This window comes from Mastomys coucha, unplaced genomic scaffold (genome assembly GCF_008632895.1).
Source record: "Mastomys coucha isolate ucsf_1 unplaced genomic scaffold, UCSF_Mcou_1 pScaffold15, whole genome shotgun sequence".
Classification (NCBI taxonomy): domain Eukaryota; kingdom Metazoa; phylum Chordata; class Mammalia; order Rodentia; family Muridae; genus Mastomys; species Mastomys coucha.
In genome coordinates, this window is record NW_022196897.1 from 147,037,667 (window position 1) to 147,060,392 (window position 22,726).

At 41.0% G+C, this 22,726-nt stretch overlaps 1 protein-coding gene across 4 annotated transcripts in view; it reads right to left on the reverse strand.

Annotated features, from left to right (window-relative positions):
- The window catches only part of Chd6 (chromodomain helicase DNA binding protein 6), a 171,361-nt gene that overhangs the window by 86,443 nt on the left and 62,192 nt on the right, over nucleotides 1-22,726 (reverse strand). For 3 of the 4 annotated variants that reach the window (XM_031372625.1, XM_031372624.1, XM_031372623.1), the window contains 5 exons: nucleotides 16,034-16,181; nucleotides 13,196-13,345; nucleotides 2,125-2,187; nucleotides 1,331-1,389; nucleotides 603-720 (listed from right to left, as the gene is read on the reverse strand). In XM_031372625.1, coding sequence (XP_031228485.1) covers nucleotides 603-720; nucleotides 1,331-1,389; nucleotides 2,125-2,187; nucleotides 13,196-13,345; nucleotides 16,034-16,181 — 538 coding nt within the window. Of the gene's footprint in view, nucleotides 1-602; nucleotides 721-1,330; nucleotides 1,390-2,124; nucleotides 2,188-13,195; nucleotides 13,346-15,931; nucleotides 15,951-16,033; nucleotides 16,182-22,726 lie in introns of those variants that run through there. The other variant, XM_031372626.1, reaches the window with a different exon arrangement.

A 22,726-nucleotide genomic window follows, 5' to 3' on the forward strand; every position in this document is an offset into this window, starting at 1 on the left:
TCTTATTAAAGCTGTTTGGCATATATCTGTGCAGGCACTTAACTTATATGCATGTGTAAATAGGAAGATTCCTCTGCTGAACAAGAATGTATGCTGTGCAAGTATGCACATGTACGTAATTAGGGAAAATGCATACATAAACTATACCTCTACTTTCTATTTACTAAGATGCTTGTTTTGTTGTGTCTACTGAACCAACAGATTTTTTTTTCAAGCCAATAGATAGTCTTTATTAGCATGCTGGTGACTGCATTTGAACCAACAGATTTAACACTCAAACTCACTCATCTTTTCTTGTATTTTGAAATTCTCAAGCTTAATTATTTAATTTTTCTAACATTTATAGCTTTTTGTTTCTGAATGTCTGTTGTTGGAGGAGAGCCTACAGCTGTACGTATACTGTTCTCACGCTATTTACTGTGCAAGGTTATGAGCTGTCAGTTCAGAAAGTTTAGTGAATAAGTGGATGTGTTCAATCAGCACCCATATCACACTCGACCAGCAGAGTTACATAGTACTTTAGTTGAACTCAGAAAGTCAACCTAGGTATTTAATGCAGAAAGAAAAGCAGCAGTGAAATGAGTTAATGTACATTGCTTCACCTCGGTAAAAATGTGCTTCATCTGGGCCTGTTTGTTCCTAAATCGTTTGATCTTCTGTGCGATGCGGGGATCCTTTTCCAGCTCTTCCATTGTGGCCCATTTACAATGTAAATAGGAACTATCCAAAGACATACAATTAATTGTGAGACAAACAGCAAAATATCATTAAGGTTTCACTAAAAAGGACGGCCATACTTTATACACAGAAGCAGCAGCTATGAGTGACACTGCTGGACACTGCTTAGAAAGGCCTTGTTTTTAGAGAAATTAATAGAGGATTAATTTCTAATCACTAATTTCTCTGCAAGTTCCACCGAAACTGACTCAGAACAAAGGGGTAGATTTATGGGGTGAACTATTAGTGAAAGTAGGCAGGTAGCAGAAAGGAGAGGGAAGAGGGAAAAATATACATCACTGAACAGCATGTTCACCCTGGGTGCACATGAGAAATGCCCAGGTAAGCCTTAAAAACACTTCAGTCCTCAGGGACACTCTGACTAGAATCAACTGGTCTTGGCTGGAACAAGGCTTTCTGCAGCAGTTTAACGCCTCCCAGGGGATTCTATATAAACCCAAAATGAGTAACATTGCCTAAGGTGAATTTGACTCAGTCAAGGTCACGCCTTAGGGGCCAGTTTCTGAAAATATAGAAGATACTGAAGTGTCATGGGAAAGGAAGTTTTATTCATATAAAATTCAAATACATGTAGCATATCAAACAGACGTACAAATTTCTATACTTAACGTAGAAAAGCTCTAGGTCGAATGGAGGTTCTCCTGGGTGAACCTGTAACCAACAGTAAGCAGTTATCAGCCCATATCTCAGGAAGGTCACTTACACAGGCCAAAACAAAACAGGTAAACCAACCAATACCTATGCCTCAATAGGAGGGACTTCTGGGAGGAATTCCCAAGTCTTTTCTTACTAGCTAACCGCTAATCTTAACTCTAGATTTTCCAAAGACCCAATAGAATAAAGGGTAGGAAAAGGGGCCTTTCCTGGCATCTTTTCACTGTCCACGTGGAAAAGGCTTTCAGTTCAGGCTGGCCCAAGCCTCAGAAACTTACGGACCACAGCCTGGTGCAAAAGGGACTTAAGTTCATGTCTTGCTGGCTTCCACTGATGCTCTCTCCAAATGGTAATAACAATAAGCCTACACTGAAGGAAAGATAGCCTGCATCTGACTTGGCACCATACACTGCCTCAGTCATAGAACTTCCTCTTGGGGAGTCCTAAGACATCCCAACGCATCTAAAAAAAGCCCCCAAAGCTTCCTGTCAGGATTCCTCATCTGCCTCTTCTTGGCCCCTGATGACTTCTTTTGGGCTACAACGAAGGGATAAAAATACCTCTGTTAGGGTCTTAATGGAGAAAACTATCACTTAAGACATTTAAGAACTTAGTGTCCTAAAATCCTTCACAAGGACAAGCTCCCATTGTAGCTAAGGATGAACAGTTAGTTTTTCTACTAGGAGGCAGTGTCTGTTAGTGACAGAGAAACATTAAACAGGAGCTGCCGACCTCCTGGACAGTCTTGGATGCCAGGATCTTCTCAATTATGTTTGCATCATCTTCTGGAGGCTCCTGAAGACAGAGATGTAAAAAAAGACGTTATCAGAAATCATGTCTCAGAGAATAACTCAACGTGGAGGCTCAGTTCAGGGGAGTCTCTGACGTCAGGGTTTGGAGTGCCCGTATAGACTACTGCAAGAGCTGTAATCCAAAATTCTCAAATCTGTAGCTCATCTAGCTTCATCTGGACACTCAAAGACTTAGATTTTAAAACATTTGGCTCAGGGATGTTTAGTTTGTAACCCTGTCACTATATGACTTCACTCAAAGCCACAGCAGAGGGCTGGCAAGAGGGTTCAGAGGGGAAGACCTCTTGGGACACAGGTCTGACCACCTGACTTAGAACCCAGGCACCACAGTGGAAGAAGACTGATGCCTGAATGTGTCTGTGCACCAATGGGGGAAGGGGGAGGAAATACATTTTAAAATGAAAAACAAAATCATAGACCTTGAGTACTGAAGCCACTCTAAGAAAGTCTTTTGCAAAGCTAGAATTCAAACAGTAGGGTTCTAAGTTCTCAGGCACAGCCCTTACTATATACAAGCAGAAGAGACTTGGGCTATAAGGCTAAAGAACCAATAAAACTGCTCCTGAGACTTCCTTTACTTGTAAAAGTTATAAATTTTGGTATATAAAATTATCTAAAATAGAAAAATATCTCAGGGTGGGGGTGGGCACAGTGGCTAAAGCCACTTGCTATAAAACTTAACCAGAGTTTGATCCTAAGAGTCCATGGAGGAGAGCAGTGACTTTCACAAACTATTCTCTGATCTCCATCCATCACATGTATGCATGATACAAATAAATGAGTAAATAAATATAATAAAATAAAATTAAAAAATACCTTGGGATTTTAGAATCAATTCATAAGATGTCAATTTTAATACTATCAACTAGTGACTTCAGCAAAGTTAATTACTATTCCTTGGTTTTTGAATAATGGCTGTAGAAAAAAATATATATTACCAGTTTACTAGTATGGTACTAGTATAACACAGCATATGAAAACACCTTTTTAACCATAAAACCAAGGTATAATTAACATATTATATTAAACTGCTGTTTCAGTGATAATTCCTACTGAAAATCTATTCCTTCCTTTCTATTCTAGTCACACACCAAAATTTCCAGGCCCCTATCTCCATAAAATCTCAAGAGTATTCATGATACAGAAACATCCGAGTGGAAACCGGCAGTCTTAGAAAGGATTCTGTGTTAGAGTTCCCTTGTGTTTCGCCTTCTTTCTGAATTTTGTGCAGTCTCCTTTTGGTGTTTTCATGTGTACTATGACCGTCCCAGACCCACTTCAATCTTAAACTTGAAGAAGTTTACATAAGAATGCTTACTACAATTTGACTAGCTAGAGCATTCCAGATGGATGATTTGTGCTGCGAGTCAATCTCAAGCTACTTAGTCTAAGGCTCACCTATCCTGAAAGTCATACCACTATAGAAATCACAATCTTCTAAAACAATCTTAAATCAAGCTTTTTTCAGAAAAAGAAAAGTGATGATAGTTAAAAACAAAATAAGAAAGATGAGAAAGGCAAGTGGCAGAGAAATTACGACGCTTACCAAGCAAGTAGTCACATACTCCCAGAACCTCAGCCTGGAGCCTTGGCTATGATGACACCAGCAAACCCAGTTATCTGCCTGCCTGTCTCCCCTAAAGCTGAGGTTATAGGTGTTTGTAGGGGGTTCTGGTGTGTTATATGGGCACAGAGACCAGAACATGGGTCCTCATGATTGCAGGGCAGCTGCTTCTTATCCACAGAGCCCCCTCTCTAATAAATTATAGTGTGTCCTTTACTTCAAACAGACTTTAATCCAGGCTAGTCACATTTCCAATGCTCAATTGGCACATGTGGTTGTCAATGTCCATACCAGGCAATATAGTTCTAGTCTGTTCTACTGATCTAATGTCTTTATTCTTAAATTATTCTTAATTCTTTATTCTTGATATAGCTTAATTATCAAATGTCCACTGTTTTTCCTGTTTACATTTGATAACATATTTATATGCAAGGGCATCATCTTTTCCTTACAGCAGATGAGTATGCAGAATGGAGGCAAATCAAAATAGAAACAAGAGAGGGGGACTTATGAAGAAAAGGGAGGTAGGATTACATATTAGTTTAATGATCTTTACACTAGGAATAATGAGAGTGGGGACAGGAAGGAACAGAGTAACTCAGTGTGGGGGCTGCAGGTGGGATAGACAGGTGGAAACTCCAGGGGGTGCAGGCTCCCCATACTACGCCTTGCTGTAGGCTGATGGCAGAGTCAGTCCAGTCATGTCTCTCACTGAACCTGGAGTCCAGACTAGCTAGACTGGTTAGTTAAAGAGCTTCCAGGATCTGCTTCTCTCTGTCCCCTTCCCTAAGTACTAGGGTTTCAAGGCAAAAGCCACCTGGCTTTTATGTGGGTGCTGGGGATCCACACTAAGCCTTCCTGCTTGTACAGGCAGTCGCCAACTAAGCTAAACTCTACAGTCCCAACCTTTTCCTTCTTCTCCACTTTTCTTTCTTCTCTGCTTTTCTGAGACAGCCAGGTCCTCTAATGTACTTGATAATATAAATGACTATACTGAGAGTTATCTTCTCACTCCCAAATTCTAAGGGAATATATTAAATACTGTACTATTTAATGTTATTAGCCATATTTTCCCAATAGCTCTTGAAATGTCATCTTTGGTTTCCAGAATATAAGTTATGCCTAGGCAAAATTTTTCTTCATATACTCTTCCTGCTTAAGTTTCACCAGACTGTGAGTCTATTGCTGACATTTTCATCAGTTTATTAAACTCGGTCATTAATTCTGTCTCTGAATGTTGCTCTGCTCATGTTTCTTCTCTGCTTAGGAGTGCACTCAGAAACACCTTTTCACTGAATCCTGCTTCTCTTCAAGCTGTGCTACATTTAGAAAAATTTCATCCATGTCTTCTTAGACACTAATCTTATCTTCAGTTGTATCTAACGTGCTTTAAAATCTGTCCATGTATCCTGAATCTTATGAAGTGATTTCATAATTCTAAATGGTTGACTTGTCCTAACAGGCTTAGTTCTCTATTGGAAATGTATGTTGTCCATCTTTCACAGAATCTATCATCCACAATTATTTTCAAGTTCTTTTCTGGTTACCTCACTAATTGTGCCATGTCTGTTTTCAGGGAAGATCTACTTATTTTTATTCTGTGTTGGACACTGAGGATAAAGAACATAATAGTTCCAGGTAACAGTGTCTATCACAGTGTTTCCTATCTTCTTACACATAGAGGAAGGGGCAGGCGAGGGCATCTAGTCAGCTGAGTTGGTTAAGGCCTAGGAAACTGTTAACATTTAATCCAAAGGAGAAAGGAAGGGAAAAAAATCTCAACATTACTAAACCATTCAAACAGTTTTATCTTTCCTATATTTTTGGTTGTGAGCCTAGCCTTTAACGGCTGAGCCATCTCTCCAGCCCATTATCTTTCCTGAATGTCCCAGTCTTTCTGGCCAACCCTGATCCTTAGCTTCCGATGCCTTCAGAGAAGACAACCAAGGACTGTGAGCTCACCTCTTCATTGCTCACAATTTTTAATTTCTATTTCTAATTTCTATGTCCACAGCTATCAGATGCCTTGAACAATATGCTTTTGCAACCTATCCTTTTCTGATTAAACACTAGCTTACTATGACCTATTTCACTTTATCTGGTATCTTAATTAGGTTTCCACTGCTGTGGAGACACCATGACCAAGGCAACTCTTATAAGGACAACATTTAGTTGGGGCTGGCTTACAGATTCAGAGGTTCAGTCCATTATCATCAAGGAGTAGGAAATATGGCAGCATGCAGGCAGGCATGGTGCTGGAGGAGCTGAGAGTTCTACATTTTGTTCCAGAGGAAAACAGAAGACTGTCTTCCATGTAGCGAGAAGAAGGATCTCAAAGCCCAACCCCATAGTGACACACTTTCTCCAACAAGGCCACACCTCCTAATAGTGCCACTCCCTGGGCCAAGCATATTCAAACCACCACACTCAGTAGGGGAAATCTTCTGATATTCACTTACATTAACTAATTAGGTGCAGGAGGTTTCAGTTTAAGGCTTCTTTCTCTCCTCTTTTTTCTTCGTCTACACTAATTTCAAAATGATCTCATCTACTCTCCTGATTTTAAATATTAGCTTCATTGTAATGCTTGCCAAATTCACACATCCAGATCAAAACTTCTTTCCAGAGTGCAGACTCACATTCTAATTATTTCTTGCCATCTTTACTAAGCTATCTTAAGGTATTCAAATATAAATTTCTGAAAACTAAATCTTGGTCTGAAACATTAACAAGTCTATAGCTCTAAATCCTGATGCCTCAATGCACAGTTCTTTCTTATCTGAGTTCTCCAGTGTTCAGCTCCAAAACCCTGATGTAATGTGTTCCCTCTCCACACACCCCTGTGTAGTGTCTGCAGGAGAACAGCCCCACAGGCTCATTCCCAGGTATGCTAAGTCCCCAGACTGGATTGCGTGGTCTTAGAATAGGTGTGGCTTTCTTAGAAGCGTGTTGATGAGAGTAGCCTTTGAAAGTTCAAAACCCAGCGTCTTTCTCTGCCTGCCTACAGATCAAGATGTAGCTCTCAGCTTCACTCCAGCACCATGTCTGATGCCATAATATTAATGGATTAACTCTCTATAATCATAATCTGTTCAAGCCCTGTTTAGTACAGATTAGCAGGAAGCATTCACTAATGCACATACATGCTGAAAAAAAAATGTTTTCTTTTTCTACTATCAACTGCTTCAGATATTCTTTTATTTTTACCTACAAAAAGAACAAGTAATATGGATTCTAATGACAAGACTCTCAAGAGTATTTTAGTAAGATCAAAACTAAGGACATACTAATACATGGATGAGGAAGGCACAGGACTTACTCTTAGAAGGCATAAAACATTCACAGAATATAAAGAAATTTCAAGTTAAAAGGAGTTGGAAATTCAATTCCAATAAACACACACACACACACACACACACACACACACACACACACACACATACATATGTATATATATTAACCAGTTGAAGGATCATCACCAGAAGAACTGATGTTAAACAAGACATTTAAGGTCTAACCAACCAACACTCAGGTAACAAAACAGAAGTACTCTGGCCATGCCTTCTCTCAAGTCTCTGTCCCACCAGAATAAAATCATTACAAACCTCTCATCTATCTGAATTTTTTTTCAGTTTTGTTATCCATGTAAGCATTTCCAAATGACACACTTTAAACAAATCACTGAGAACCAAGCCAAATATTGTGGCATGCACCTATAACTCCAGGCTTCTGGGGAGGGTGAGGCAGGATTTACACATTCTAGGCCTGTGTCACACAGACTCTCTCAAATAATAAAAAACAGGGTTTTTCTTTTTTCTTTTCTTGCCCATTTTAATAAAAAGGAATTTTAAAATGTGCATTTCTAAAATACTCACTAAAGAAAGAAGGAAATGGAATATCAGGATCTTTTCTCCCTCAACTGAGTTTGTATATAAGCAAGATCATGTATGTATAAACATTCAGTGTACACACACATAAACTAAATCTGTGTGCCAAACACTCCATAAAACCCATCTGCTCTTAAATGCTTCGTTTTCTCAAATGCTTTCTCAAATGTCTTTATAAATGCTTCGTTTTCAGAGAAGGCCATTTCAATTCAAACACTGTGTATTAGAGACTCCTATCATTTAGAAATTTTATTGACAAAAAAGAAAATCCCCCAAATTTAAAATCTCATTTACTCCCACAATTAACCATGCCACTTAATTTTCTTTAGCTAACTATAAACAAGGTCTAATTGGAAGTTCAAGTTTTCACCAAGTGCTACAAAGCACTCCAAAGTGGTTCTGAGCTTGGTCCTGGTTCTCCAGCAATCTCACCAAAGGAAGACATGAACATATTTGTCTTAGACTGTCTCAGAGCAAATGCTTAGTGTAGCAGTAACTACAAGTCCAGTCAGAGTTTACATAGTGAGACCAGTTTGGATTCTGGACTAGGCAAGGGTTTAATTAAGCCCCAATGGCAGATGGGATAGTGTGTAAGAGGACACTAAGAATGTAGGAAGACAGCGCAAAAGGAGTTCAAGGATAATTGCTTAGTATTTCATCTAGAAACAGAGTATACACAACAGAAAGGGAAATGAATTGGAGGTGGGGGAGGTACATGGCCACATCAAAAAGGAAAAAAAAAAATCCAAGCTGAGTTAGGAAGTATGCAAGAGACACAGAATACCAGCAATTCCTCTAGTATTTTGGGGAAAATGAGTCTGGGATTACATTAGTAAGGACAGAGAGTTGCAGCAGAGAATTAAGAAAGAATGCTGCCATGAGCGTGAAGAGAACATGTGGAGACTGGTTGTACTCCATGGAGAAATAAAGAGACAGGAAATCATCAAACCTGGCTGTCTTAGTCAGGGTCACTATTGCTGTGATGACACACCTGGCCAAAACAATTTGGGAGGAAAGGGTTTATTTGGCTTCCACTTCCACATTGCTGCTCATCACTGATTTAAGTTAGGACAGGAACCCTGAGGCAGGAGCTAATGCAGAGGCCATGGAAGGGTGCTGCTTACTGACTTGTTTCCCATGGCTTGCTCAGCCTGCTTTCCTATAAAACACTGGACCACTACCCCTGGGGTGACCCCAATGGGCTGGGGCCCGCTCCCATCAATCACTAGTTAAGAAAATAACTTACAGGTTTGCCTCCAGCCAGATCTTACTGAAGCATTTTCTCAATTGAGGTTCCCTCCTCTCTGATGACTCTAGCTTAAGTCAAGTTGGCATAAAACAAGCCAGAACTCTGGCTAAGAGTGGAAAGGAGCACAACATTACACATGCTCAAACTGATGTCATGGCAAGGAATCACACTAGAGAGTACACAGGAACAGCAACACCACACAGTAAGCAGTGAGGGGTCTGAAGGCCCAAGTGGCTGCGTTAGAGGTAAGAAGTATGAGTGCCACTGGGAAAAACATGCGAGTATGAGGAAATGGAGAAAACAGGAGCCTGGCAAAGCAAATTTTGTCTTTTAACCCAGGAGTCACACAAAAGGAAAAAGAAAGCAAAGGTATTTAAATAATGAGTTTGAATATATTCACTCATTAAATACATATATTCATAAAATGAAGTATAGGTATATATTAACTACTAACAAAAAGTTGTACCTAAGTAAAAACTATGAAAAATTAAAAACTGATCCTGTTTTGTAAAAGTTTATTATCTGATTAAGGGGCCAAACAAGAGTGATACTAAAAAAAAGTACAGCGAAGGCTACGAAAACCCATTTGATGCTATGAGTGGTTTCAGGGTTCCAGCTGACTCAACACTGCATACAACTGTAACATTATACAGTAGAAGACAGATGTGCTGTGAGAGGTTTCATCTAAGAAGGCTCCTAGGGCTTAATTTAAAGATACAAACCTGTCTTTGAAGTAACTCATGGTTAACAAGAAAATGTGAGTTGGCAGGTATTCAAAGGACAGGACAGTGACAGGGATAACTATACTAAAATGTTCTGGCAGCAGAGTGGGGCACAGCTCTGGTTCAGTGGAAACAGGGACATTCTCAAAAGGGAAATGGAACCCAGCCTGCTGTGCATGGTGAAGGCCAGAGAAGGAGGGCACTGAGAGTGCAAAGAGATGGGTGCAGAGAGAAACATGGCGATGCTATGAGCTGACACTTCATTCAAATTAAAGCCTGTTTGCTCCAAAAGATGAAATCAAATAAACTACACAAATACTTGGGAGGCCAAAACTGAGACAGTCTTGAGCAACTGGACAGATGTCATTGAGCAGGCCTTTTTAAAATGTGGCCCCAGCTGTTCTACAGACTCGGTTGGCTTCTCAAGCGTACAATAGCAATCGCAGGGTCTTACGGGCAGGGCAGAAGAAACGCTCGCCTTCCTTAATGATTGGCTGTGTTTTGATGACTGCCCAGCATCCCAGAAAGGATACAAGAATTGGTGCTTTGTGCTAGCTTAGGAAGTTGGTTCAAATCCCATCAAGAACTCCACATGTAAAAACTAATGTGGAAGGAACATTTTGGTTCTGCAGCAGCTAGGTCTCTGATTTTGAAACCTTTCAAGACCTGGGTAGCCTAGCGTAGGCTCTAGACTAGACTAGACATTCATAAAACTGCAACTCTCAACACCAAGACTGATGAGCGCATTAGGCTCTTGTTTAAATTTGGTGAAGTTTTGGGACATAACTAATACAAGCTTAAATTCTATCTGTTTTTCTGTATAAACTACTATATACTTAGAAAAGACTTATTTCTGAGATCACATGTCAGATTAACAACTGCTACTTTCAGGAAGTCAAGAAATACCTAAAATATGATAAATGGTTCAGGATAAAAGACAGCTAGGAGGAAATAAAATCCCTTGTAGTGTTTTAACTATCAATTAAACCATAAAATGCTCAAGGAAAGTTTAATAAAGCAACACATTCCTAAGACTCCAAGCAGTTTGCAAGAACAAATACATTAAAATATTATTCCTATTAATTAGTATGTTCATTAGTTAGATAACCCTTAGCAGAAAATGAAATCAATTTAAGGTGTCAGCCACTATGTAACTGAGACTTGGATCGGTCACTGCCTCACTTACAAATAGTTAGGGTAGGATACTATGACTGCCCCTTGCTGCTTTCCTTATGAAGACTGAGGAAAACACAGTGAGGTAACATGAGGATGCTTTAGGCTGGAAGAAAGGTGGCTGAAGGCCAGGCATCACCAGCCTCTGTCTACCCACATTTGTCTGGGGAGCTGTGCTCCTACTATATGTGAGCAGTAGATTCTGCCAGTCAGCACTGGGGCTTCAGAACTGCAGACAGCTCGTGTCCCAGAATGTATTACTGTTAACAACTCCTCTCCTGCACCCACAGCCTGCTTCTCATCTCCTTTCTGTTCTTCACTACACTACATTCTTGGCACAGACCTCACAGACCCCTTTTTACTTCTGTAGCTGTAACCAATTAGGACGCCTCGACTGAGAGGTGCGGGACAGAGAGCACAGCTGCCATGTAGGAACTGGGGAACTCTGCCATGTAGGAACTCTTGGGCTGTACTTCTGGGGCTGGGGCAGCAAGGGCGGAGTAGGAATATAGATTTTAGTAAATAATAATTCAGGAATATCGGGGGGGAGGAGGAGATTAGCCACATGGAGGTTAGGAGGCAGTCTAGCCATTGAGCTGTTTTAGGCATATCAAAATATAAAGTGCGTGCGTGCATGCGTGTGTATGTGTGTGTGTGTGTGTGTGTGTGCGCCTTTCATTCAGGAACCCAGAACATTGGGGCAGGTAGCAAGGAGCACTGCAGCTGCCACCGCCAGGATCACCTGAGTAGCATTCATTGGGCATGGCTACAAGTCCCAGTGTCATCACTCTCCTCAACAAAAGCTCCCAAATGGGAGTCAATGCAACTGAAATGCAAATAAGGTCATTTTCCGCATCTGTTTTAACTCACTGACACCTTCTCCCTCTAATTCGATGAACAGCATTAAGAGCACACATGGTAGAGGAGCTGCATGCCTCTGCATAGTGTGGCTCCTTCTGCCTTTCAGCTCTTACATCTCATCATTCCACAGACCACAACCTAGCAGTCAGCCATGCTTATCTCCATTGGTCTTATCAGAACTTATGGCGGACTGTAAATGTCTCTTAGGCTCTCAACTTGTGAACGAACACTTATATGCTCCAGCTTCTGTGTAGTCATTATACTTAGTACATACTTGTAGGCTATACTAATTTCAGTGTTAGTAAAGTAGTATGTCTTCTATTAGACAAAGCTCTATGGAGCAAAGAATCATCTGGATACTTACATCTATATCCCAGACTCTGGCCTTGTGGAAGGCTCACAATATATATCCATCTGTCAAACCACAGTAATTATGAGTCCATTTGATTTCATTATCTAAACAAGTACTTACTACGTTTAAGACTTTGCTCTAAATTCTTTTCTCTCATTATTTTATGTGTATAAGTGTTTGTCTCCATGCATGTTTGTGTACTATGTGCATGCCTACTACCCAAAGGGCAAGAAGAAGGTGCTGGATCCCCTGGAAGTAGAGGTGTTTGTGAGCCATCATCCAGGTGCTGGGAATCAAAACTAGATTCTCTGGAAAAAAACAGCAATCCTCTGTAACTACTGAGCCATCTCCCTCTCTCCCCACAAGACGCTTAAAGAATTATAATGTATGTTAGACGACGCCTGTGTGGAGGTCAGACAGTAATTTAGGGGAGGTTGTTCTCTTCTTCCACCATGTGGATTCTGAGGATTGAACTCAGGTTGCCAAACTCAGTGGAAAGTGCTTTTACCTACTGAGTCCTTTTGGAATTTTTTTGGAGATAGGGTCTGATTTCACAGCTCAGGCCAGCCCAGAAGTCACCATGTAGTCCTCGAACTGATTGGTGATTCTCTTACTTCAGCCTCCAGAATATCAGACTATAGATGTGATTTACCATACATAACTAGAAGAATCTTACATTTTAATGACTTAAAAACAAACAAACAAACAAACTTTAGAGGGGACACTTTCCAATAAAATTATGTCATGAAGGAAATGAAGGAAATAAGAAAGAATCATTGGGATGAGAAACAGGGTTCTATTTTAGATAGAAGAGGCAGGAAAGATCTTTCTACAGAAACTGTATTTATGTGAAACTTAACTGAGGGTGGTCCACTTATATAAAGTATTCGTAGAGAGCATGAAGGCAAGCCAGCACAGGTCAAGGCTGTAGATGGGTAGATGGTATGGCTAGCTTTTCAGTTGGAGAGCAATAAAAGGCGAAAATCTCTTCTCCAGACTGCTATGTGGTGCAGTGGAGAAAGTGTGATCGTGAGGGTGCTGTTGAGGAGTTTGAATTTTATTCCAAGTGTAGTAGGAAGCCACTAAAAAGTTACCACCAGAGGGTAAGGTGATGTAACTTATGCTACAGTGAAGAGCCATCGACCAACTCTGTCATGTGGGTAAAGTCATGAGAGGGCCGTACCTCAGCCTGCCAGGCCAGAGTGGAAGCTGAGAGTGCAGATGTCCGGCCAGCTCCCAAAACAGCGATTGTCTCCCCATCATCATCCACCACTTTGAAGTCCAGGTCCTCATTGTATTTTCTGCGCTTTACTTGCCGTCCTGAGCGCCGTTTCTGCAGAACAAACACACTCATCAGGGCCACTGTGAATCAAAAGCAAACACTTTCACACAAACACCATCATCTACACTTAATCACCAAGCTGGATTTTTATAACTTCCCAACAGAATCTTCTACTCTTTTAAAAACTAAATTAACATAGCATGGGGTAAAATAATGGTATCAATCTCTTAACTGTCTGCAGAGTCAAGGGAGATATGTTTTCATCATCATGGTAATGATGTGTCACCCAGTGCCTGATTCTCCCTCAAGGAAGCCAGGCCCACTGTCCACTGAGCTGGACTGGAGGGAAGGAAGCTTATCTAGGCACAGGTGTTGCAGTGCAGGATATCAGTCAGTGATGAGTGTGTGAGCAATGCACACAACTGGGAACCGCTTCAGAGAACTGGTTCAATAACTGTGGGGTGAGAAAGGGGTATTTATGCTCCTGGGGAGGTACCCAGGTCTCTGGGGCAAGGTTTATGTAGCCGGGTATCACTGGCTGGGGCAGTGGTGTTGGAAGGTGCTTCCTCTACATACTCAGGGACTGTATGGACATACTCAGAATCCAGTGGTGTTTGTTGGGGAGACCTCATGTGTTCAAACAAGGAGTGAGGTCTGATACCTGTCAGGGTAATAAATTCTTACTAGGGTTGATGGAGTCAGGTTGGGAGAGGGGAGACAGACAGCCCAGCCTACTGTCCTCCTGTTTGAGGTCCTGGGGGCTGAAGCTCCTTGACCCTTCCTCAGGAACCCTGGGCCATTACAGCCCACAGATGCTTTCAATTCCTTTCTAGGGCTTCTAGTCCCAAGCAACAAGGATGGGAGGTGACCTCTCAATTCTGTCTCTGAGGTCCACTCAGATTTTTTATATGGTGCTAGTTTTTTCTTTTCTTCAAATTCACATAACCATCAACTCCTAAAAATGTAGTATGAAAAAATTAATCAAAACAAATTTTATCGAGACTTAGACTGAGAATCTCATGCTCTGTAAAGCAGAGATCTTAACTGTGACAAAATCCTAAGTCACTGTGTGAGGAGGCTTCTAACGAGGCAGCTTGCAACTCTTAGGCAGAGCACACAGCAAAGCAATACAGTGATGTCCTCAAACAAAAGCAGCAAAAGCCCCCTCTCCATCTAGCCCTGGTTCCAAGCAGCAGGAAAGTAGTCACCACAGGTAGCACACCTCCACAGACTCAAACTTTAAACACAACAGGCCAAACAAGGTAAGTGAAAGATATTCTGTAGCATCCGTGTGTTGCTATCACTTCTTTGCCATCTCACCTCTACAACATCTAATGTCAACTGAAGGATTCGTCTTCTTTTTTAAGATTTATTTATCTTACGTATATGCGTGCTCTATCTGCATGTACACCTGCATGCTAGAAGAAGGCACCAGATCACATAAATGACAGTGAGCCACCATGTGGCTGCTGGAAACTTAAGACCTCTGGAAGAGCAGTCAGTCCTCTGAACTGTTGAACCATTTCTCATTTGAGATGATTTAAGATGATCCCATTTGAGGGATTCTTGAAAAACAAACAAAACACCAGGTGGTGGTAGTGCACACCTTTAATCCCAGCACTTGGGAGGCAGAGGCAGGTGGATTTCTGAGTTCGAGGACAGCCTGGTCTACAGAGTGAGTTCCAGAACAGCCAGGGCTAAAAAGAGAAACCCTGTCTTGAAAAAAACAAAAAAAAACAAAAAAACAAAACAAAACAAAAAACTTTTCCTCATTTCCATCTAGAAATCATCATCCTACAAACCATTAACTCTGCCAAATGCTGTCAGCTCAATACACTTCCTTGCTTTTCTGCCAGCAGAGTCACCTAACAGCCACCAATTCTAGCTTACAGGCTATGTAGTGACTTTTGCTCTGACAGTAGATAAATATGCTGACATATGAAGACTGATGTTATAAGCCAACGCCTACCTAGAAACTCAATGGACCTACCACTGTGCTCTTATTCTGAATGGTGCCCCAGTTTAGATACCTGCTGTGGATATCGGAGAAAATGGCACTTTCAAATGTCCTAGAGAAAGTACCTCAACTTAGAAAAGAAAATCACATACTGTTAGGAACTAAATTAGTTTGGCACTGTCTGTTTCTGTTTGGAAACTTCCCTTATTATTCTGGTGTGTGTATGTGTATGTATATACACATATATGTAAAATACATATACATATATATAAAATTTTATGTGTATATATATGTGTATTTATGTATATTACACACATAAAATATACACATGTATAAATGTATATATATATACACATAAAATTTTTGTATGAGGAAGTCTTATATACCCTGGCGTAGCACTCTGAGCACTACGTGGTATAACAGGTCTCTGAACCTTACATAGCCTGAATAACAACTTATTTTTTCACATCAACTGCCTCTGAAGACTATAAGAAATGCGCTACTTCTTATAAAGAGACAGCAAACACACTAATTCTGGGAACTTATCAATGTATTATCAGACCTGGAAATAGCCTGTGTATGGTCTGTGTGCTCAGTCAGTAAGCAGACAGAGCAGTACTTGGTGAGTGTTGGCACTACTCCAGTGGCCATCCCTCCAGCAGGCCCCAGCACAGCTGTGCCTGGCTGTCTGCAGACTCACTGGGCCAGTGGCCACACCCTCCAGCATGGCCACATCCTCCAGCATGGCCACACCCTCCAGCAGGCCCCAGCCACAGCTGTACCTGGCTGTCTGCAGACTCACTGGGCTCCTCAAGACTCTGCAGAGATGAGTTTGGAAGACTCTGGTCCAGCTCTAAACTCTCCACGGTGGTTTCGTTTTTCCTTTTTCCTTTCTTCTTTCTCTCCACTGGGGTTGGTCCTTGCTCCTTGCTACAAGATATTCAGAATTAAAACTGTTGGGCAGTTTTGAAAACTCATTGTTAAGGCTATGAAATCATATCCTGGAATTCCAGGACCAATATGGTCTTGTGCCAGAAATGTGGAGAAACATGAGAAGAAACACCTGCATGGACTGAGGCAGAATTCACTTTATTTATTCCCCATGATGACTGCCATGGCTATGATTAATGTTATAGGAAAAAATAGGAATATCTCTGAAATCTCACTTTGAATTTATGCCAAAGTCATAACTAGGAAGTTTGTTTGCTTCACAGACATTAAGAATCATCAAATTATAACATCTAAGGCACATGGGAAGAGCGAGCTGTCATCTGTCAGCCTCTTCCTTTGAGCATGTTTTATATAAAAGGCCCAGAGTGAGTACTAGGAACTCAAAACAAGCACTGCCCTTGCCTTTGCGAGCACAGTAAAGTTCCCCAGAACCACAGCCAGGGTGGTATAGAGAAGACTCCTTGGAGGCAGGCAGTGTATGCTGCAAAGACCTACCAAGATCCTGACTTGCCTGTATGATAAATTCTTTACATTTGACAAGCACCTTGGAAATACGTTAAGTACTGACACTCTGCTACTTCACCAAAGTCAGTGTTTAAGTACAATACCAAACTTAGAACTCATGTATCTCTCTTGTCCTTCTCAGATAATCTGATTAGTTTCGGTATTCCTGATTAATCTTATGCTTTATACACATAGCAAGCACTCAATTAATACTAACGTCTTAAAATTTTTAAGGGATGGATAAGATAGCTACATTAATGGATGGGTTATATGCAGAAGCTGCAGAGATGGCTCAGCAGTTAGGAGCACTAAGGGCTCTTATAGAGGAGCCAGGCTTGGTTTCCAGCAACCACGTGGAAACTCAAAACTATCTGTAACCCCAGTTCCGGGGGAGCTGACACCCTCTGCTGGCCTCTGAAGGCACTGCGTGCATGTGGTGCACAGAGTACAGACAAAATGCTCTTATTAGTAAATGTTTAAAAGATTTTTTTTGTAGTTGGGGAAGTCTTGGAAAGTTTACTTGAACAAAGGCATATACAGAATTCTGAAAAACATTAAAGAAGAACACAGCTAAGGCTGGGCTACGACATTCTATTCCTTTTATAACTGACTGGTCCGGAAACGACAGCTAGGACAATTTGGGAGTTTTTCCTTGAAAAATAAGTAATCTGGGTCAGTAGGCACCTGCACCCACACCCCAACCCCCCCCACAATAAAATAAATCTTAAAATAATTTTGGAGAGGAGTGGGTAGGAATGTTAATGTCTTTTTATTTATATTCTTAAGTTGTGGCAGCTAACCAGGGATGTGTAGAGAGTAACTGGAGACAAAAAGCCTTGGACTCTCAATTAAACCTTTTGATTCTGATTCTGAAAGCCAGAATATCCCCAATTATCACTTTTTAACTTAAGCTAATTTAAATAGGGTCTGCATTGCTTGTAACCTAGAGCTCTAACATTCCCTGTCTAACAGCACTGGAGACTGAGCAAGGCAGTCTTTCTTCTATAATCCTACCGTTTTTAGCTTCTACCTAGAAAAAACTAACTTGTAGGACAGGAAAGAAAAAAGGAAGACATAAGGTTGTGTGTGTGTGTGTGCGCGCGCGTGTGTGTCAAAATAACCTATTTTAGCAGCAAAATGAAACTTCATTTTATAATAAAACATGTATCTATTGTAAGAACACACCTACTATGCACTTATAATATACAAGGAACTACCAACATACAAACTATATCAAATTCTAAACCTATCTCTCTAGTGTTCTACATGGCTTCATGAACTAAGGTTTTTGGAAACCTTTACTTCCTGTAGTTTTTATTAGATGGCTTCCCAAATAGACACAAACTACAATATTAAGTTCTGAATAGACAGGATTTCTTATACTGCCCCCCTATCCCCATCTCAGCTCCCAGGTGTTTTTGAGAGACATATGTTAGAGTTAGTGCTGCTCTGGAGATGAGAGGGTACATGATGTGTCACACTGCCACACAATACAGGTCTTACATCACAGTGTCACACAATTACATGTCTTACATCACAGCACTACAATTACAGGTCTTACTACTCTGTGCCCATTCATTTAAGGTATTGAAAGAGTATCTATCAAAGAAAATTATTTCAAAGTAGTTGCGCATCCCATTTAAAATATTAAAACCTGCCAGTCAGTGATGGTGCGGTGAGAACTGTAGCCTTAGCAGGCAGGACTGAGTTACAATGATTACACCAAGGACAGCTCCTGACCCTGGTCACAGTATCCACTGACAAGCAGAAGCTAAGGACTCCAGCACGGGACCATTACTCCACTGGAGAAACAGCTTCTGAGAATCTCAGTCCAGATCCCCTCAGGCTTTGACACTCCTAGAAGTATGCTGCCAAAACATAGACACTACCCTGAAAAGGCGCATTTGCACATCTCATTCAGCTTTCATAGTACCCACATTTAATTCTGTCTATAAATAGAGAACAGATTTGGCACAGAAAAGAAGGACACTGGTTCAAAGCACTTGTTTTGGTACAGAGGCAATCTGCTGTAGACAAAATGGAGCCAGGTCTGTGCTGCCTGCCTCAGAGGCTTTAACTGCTACATCTGCACTGCTGAAACTAAGACCAGCATAAGGTGGAGACAATATAACAAAACCTGAAAGGAATCGCAACCTTCTAAGGTGGAGATGCAGTGTTTTAACAATGAAAAGCAACTGAGAATAGAGACTCCGTTTTCCGAAGGTTTTCACATGCTCAGCCTAGGCAGCTCTGCGGCCACTTCTGTGTCTGTCCCAGACTAAAACTCAGGCCTTTCGCCAGTCACTCTCCACCAGTGAAGCCACAGCTCTTGAAATCTTGGTAAGAAAAATCACTAAATTCAGATCTTCACATAACTCCCTTAGATGTATTTTGTTCTTGTTGTTGAATTTTTAATTTGGTATTTTAAAAAAGTGCCATGTCTAACTACATAGAGCAGGCTAGCCTGGTAGTCCTCCTGCCTCAGCCTCTCAAGTGCAGGAGTTACAGGCATAAGCCACAATGCCTAGATTCAGATGCTGAGGCTTTACCCATTCAGACACTGTTTTCTGAGAATTTCTTATTCATAAGTCACATGACAGTTGGTGTGCAGTGGTATTTAAGATCTCTCCAAAGTCTGTGTTGCCACAAGTCCTAGGGTTCCAAGCTTTCTACAAGAAACCAACACAGATGAGAAGAAGGCAAAACTTTTAAAGCATTCCTAAGTTTACAAAAATCTGCTCTAGGTTGACAAAGCAGAACAAATTGGGAGAAAGACTGAAGCAGAGAATGGGAGCTGAGCAAAACAACCACAACACTTCCTCCATTTTTAGCTTTTTATACTTAGCTAATGTTAAAAACATAAATTTATGCCTGATCCCCACACCCCACCATGATGAAATTTTATCTGGGACTACAATTTTCAAAGGACAGTTAAAGAATCTGCTACACTTTCAGGGCCACAATTTTCTTGGGTCTCCTCTTAAGAAATCATCTCTGGAATGTGGTCAGAGAACTATTTTTCTTAAGAAGCTCTCCCAGTTTTCCTAGACATAGCAGAACCTGAGAGCAGGAGAAAAGGTGGCCAACCCTCCACCTGGGCCAGCGTACTGATTAGTTTCTTGCCTGTCAAAGATAAAGCCTGGAGAGGCAGCTCGAGGGTAATGGTGCAGATTTTGCAAGCATGAGGATCTAAGTTTGAATCCCAGGACCTGCAGAGAAAGCCAGGCATGGCTGTGCATGCCTTCAACTCCAGCATTTGGGGACAGAGAAAGGGGGCCTAAAAGGCCAGACAGAGTTCAGTGAGAGACCCCCACCTCAAGTCAACAAGGCAGGGAATGACAAAGAAGACATTTGTCATTGTACTCTCGTCCCCATGTGTGTGTGTAGATATGTGTACATGGATACTCATGGGCATACACAACATGTACACACACGTATACACACGTACACACACGCACACACACACAGAGACAGAGAAATGAGCCATTCTGATATGTAGAAATTTCAAAGCTAGGCTCTTTTCTTAACCGACAACAGATCCATACCCAAGTTTCTTTCTTTCTTTTTTTTTTTTTTAGAACATGCCTAAATTATTATTTAATACAAAACACAAAACAGCAACAGTTTCCATTATCATTTTCCCAACAACTTTCTAGAGCATCATTATTGCCTGGACCGACACTATAGGTCCAGTAATCCACCAACAGGCAAATCTCATCTTAAGAGATTTCCAAAGCACTTAAAAATACTTTTATCTTTAAAAGTAAAGATACATTTAAAGACTTTATTGGATGCTTAAGATACCAGTGTGGGAAAACCCGTCATTATAGGGCAGCCATTTTACCATAACTGTCTTTGAATGGCCTGTTTGAATCTGTAGTACAAACAGAAAGCCACATCTATCTTGCGAAACACATCTGAATGGGGCGGGGGTAAAGAAACTATGTCTCACTGCAATGTTAGTGACCTGTAATATTTGCATACACTGGGCCAAATTAAGGATTCTTGTTCTCTTTCTTTTGGAGGTAGTTCGAGGTCAGAATACAGCCATGTTTCTTGCACCAGCATGTCCACCCTTGTTCTCTGCTTCTGCCCTACACACTGCTTAGGATGCGCAAGTATGGAATTTTCTCTTCCTCAGCAATCAAGAACTCCTGGGTTTCCTTATCAAAGTCAGTAATTCGAAGTCCAAGTACATGCAGGGTGCACTGTTGCTGTTTCAGAGCCTCGAACAGTACAACCAACCCACTGTGGTCCAAGGCGTTCTCCAGCAGGTTGATCCCCCACAGGGTGTTACAGTGGCATACCCAAGTTTCTAACAGTAACCTCTAACTTAGTCTTTAAGCCTGGTCTCCTGCTCAGGAGCAGACAATCTGAAGAGCTACACACGAAGTCTTCAGGTCTTCACTTCCTTTGTACTGAGTAGGAATGCCAGAAAACTAGAACGCTGGGCAAGCTGTGCTTTACAGAAGGAAGCAGACTTCTTCAAGAGAAAGTCTCTTAGGAAAAAGAAAGTTCACAGGGACATGAAAATAAATGTAAGATGCAAAGGCTGGCATTAAGAATAGCATCTATTATACCATGAACTGTTCTCTCAAGAAACCTTTCTCAATTGCTAAAATCTGGCTTCCCCCAAGGAATTGGAGATCTCTTATCAATTTCATGATTCCACAGGATCCAACAGCTTTTTCCATATGTGTTCACATATGTACAGCACTGTGTGTAAAATTGTAAAGAAGGCTTCCTACTTTGGAGTTTTGGATTCTTATCCTGAAAGCTCTAAATATTAATCACACTATTAATATCAACCTGAAAAAGGTTACTGGATACTACAGTCACTGTCAGCTTCAGGACTCTTAACTGTTGCCTGCTGCCTCTCAAATCATTAAAAAAAAAAAAAGAATTGGAACCATTTTATTCCTTCAAAGGATACCATTGAGTAAGCAAGCTAAGTCTGTGGAAAAGGGGCTAATCCCTACAAATTTTTTTGGCAAGGGTTCTTCCACTTTCCTTTTTGACCTTAGTCACAAAAAACCTAAAGATCTGAGAATGAGCTTATCAGTCTGTTGTCCTGGACAAGTCACTTATCTCTCATTATTATTTCTTAAATATTTTTATTTTTAAAATTATGTGTATGTGTGTCTGTGCATTTGAGCACAAGCGCCCAAGGATGAAAAAAGAGGGACTCACATCCCCTGGAGCCTGAGTTACAAACAGCTGTGAGCTGCCTGACATGGATGCTAGGAACTGAACTAGCATCCCCTGAAAGTATAGACTAGTATGGGCTTTTAAACTCTGAGCCATCTCTTTATTTCAGAACTATCTTTAATTATAAAGCAGAAACATCACCAAATATTAATGAGTTCATGGGTATCCTACATAAATCTTATTTTGATGGAGAGGTGATCTTGTAGAATACTGTGCTTGTGTCTGATAAATTTCTTTGATGATCAGCCCCAGGGGAAAGAAAGGACATAAAGGTCGGGTCCTGATCTCAAGCTCTTATCTTAACTCTTACTGAGGAGACAAGCAAATGATACATATACCAAAATCAAAGCTAGGCACTGAGAGAGCCTGCTACAGAGGTGGTATGCAAGACAAAGAATTGGGGAGGCCTGAGTTTACAATGTATACTGGGAACGAGTTCAGACAAACCACTTCTCTGTGGGGCTCCACTTCCAAGAATGCAGTATGTGAGGATTGAACTAGATCTCGTTCAGTCTTCTGAGATCTAAAGCCTATAATTTGTAATGGAGGCTCCAAGTGCCACAGAGTTCAAAAGGGGTCACACAAGCACATTAATTTTGGGGAAGCTCCAGGGAAAAGCTGGGTTTTACATTCAGACTTGAAGATTGGAAAGGAGTCAGGATATCTGGGGGAAAGGCACAATATGGCTGATACAGCAAGAGCAATCAACAAAATGAGCACTCTAAAGGGTTAATGAAAACAATCTAGCTGGCAGGCTGTTTCCAGAATGAAAGATGGGAAGGGTCAGACCTCCAAATTTTTAAGTAAGCAAA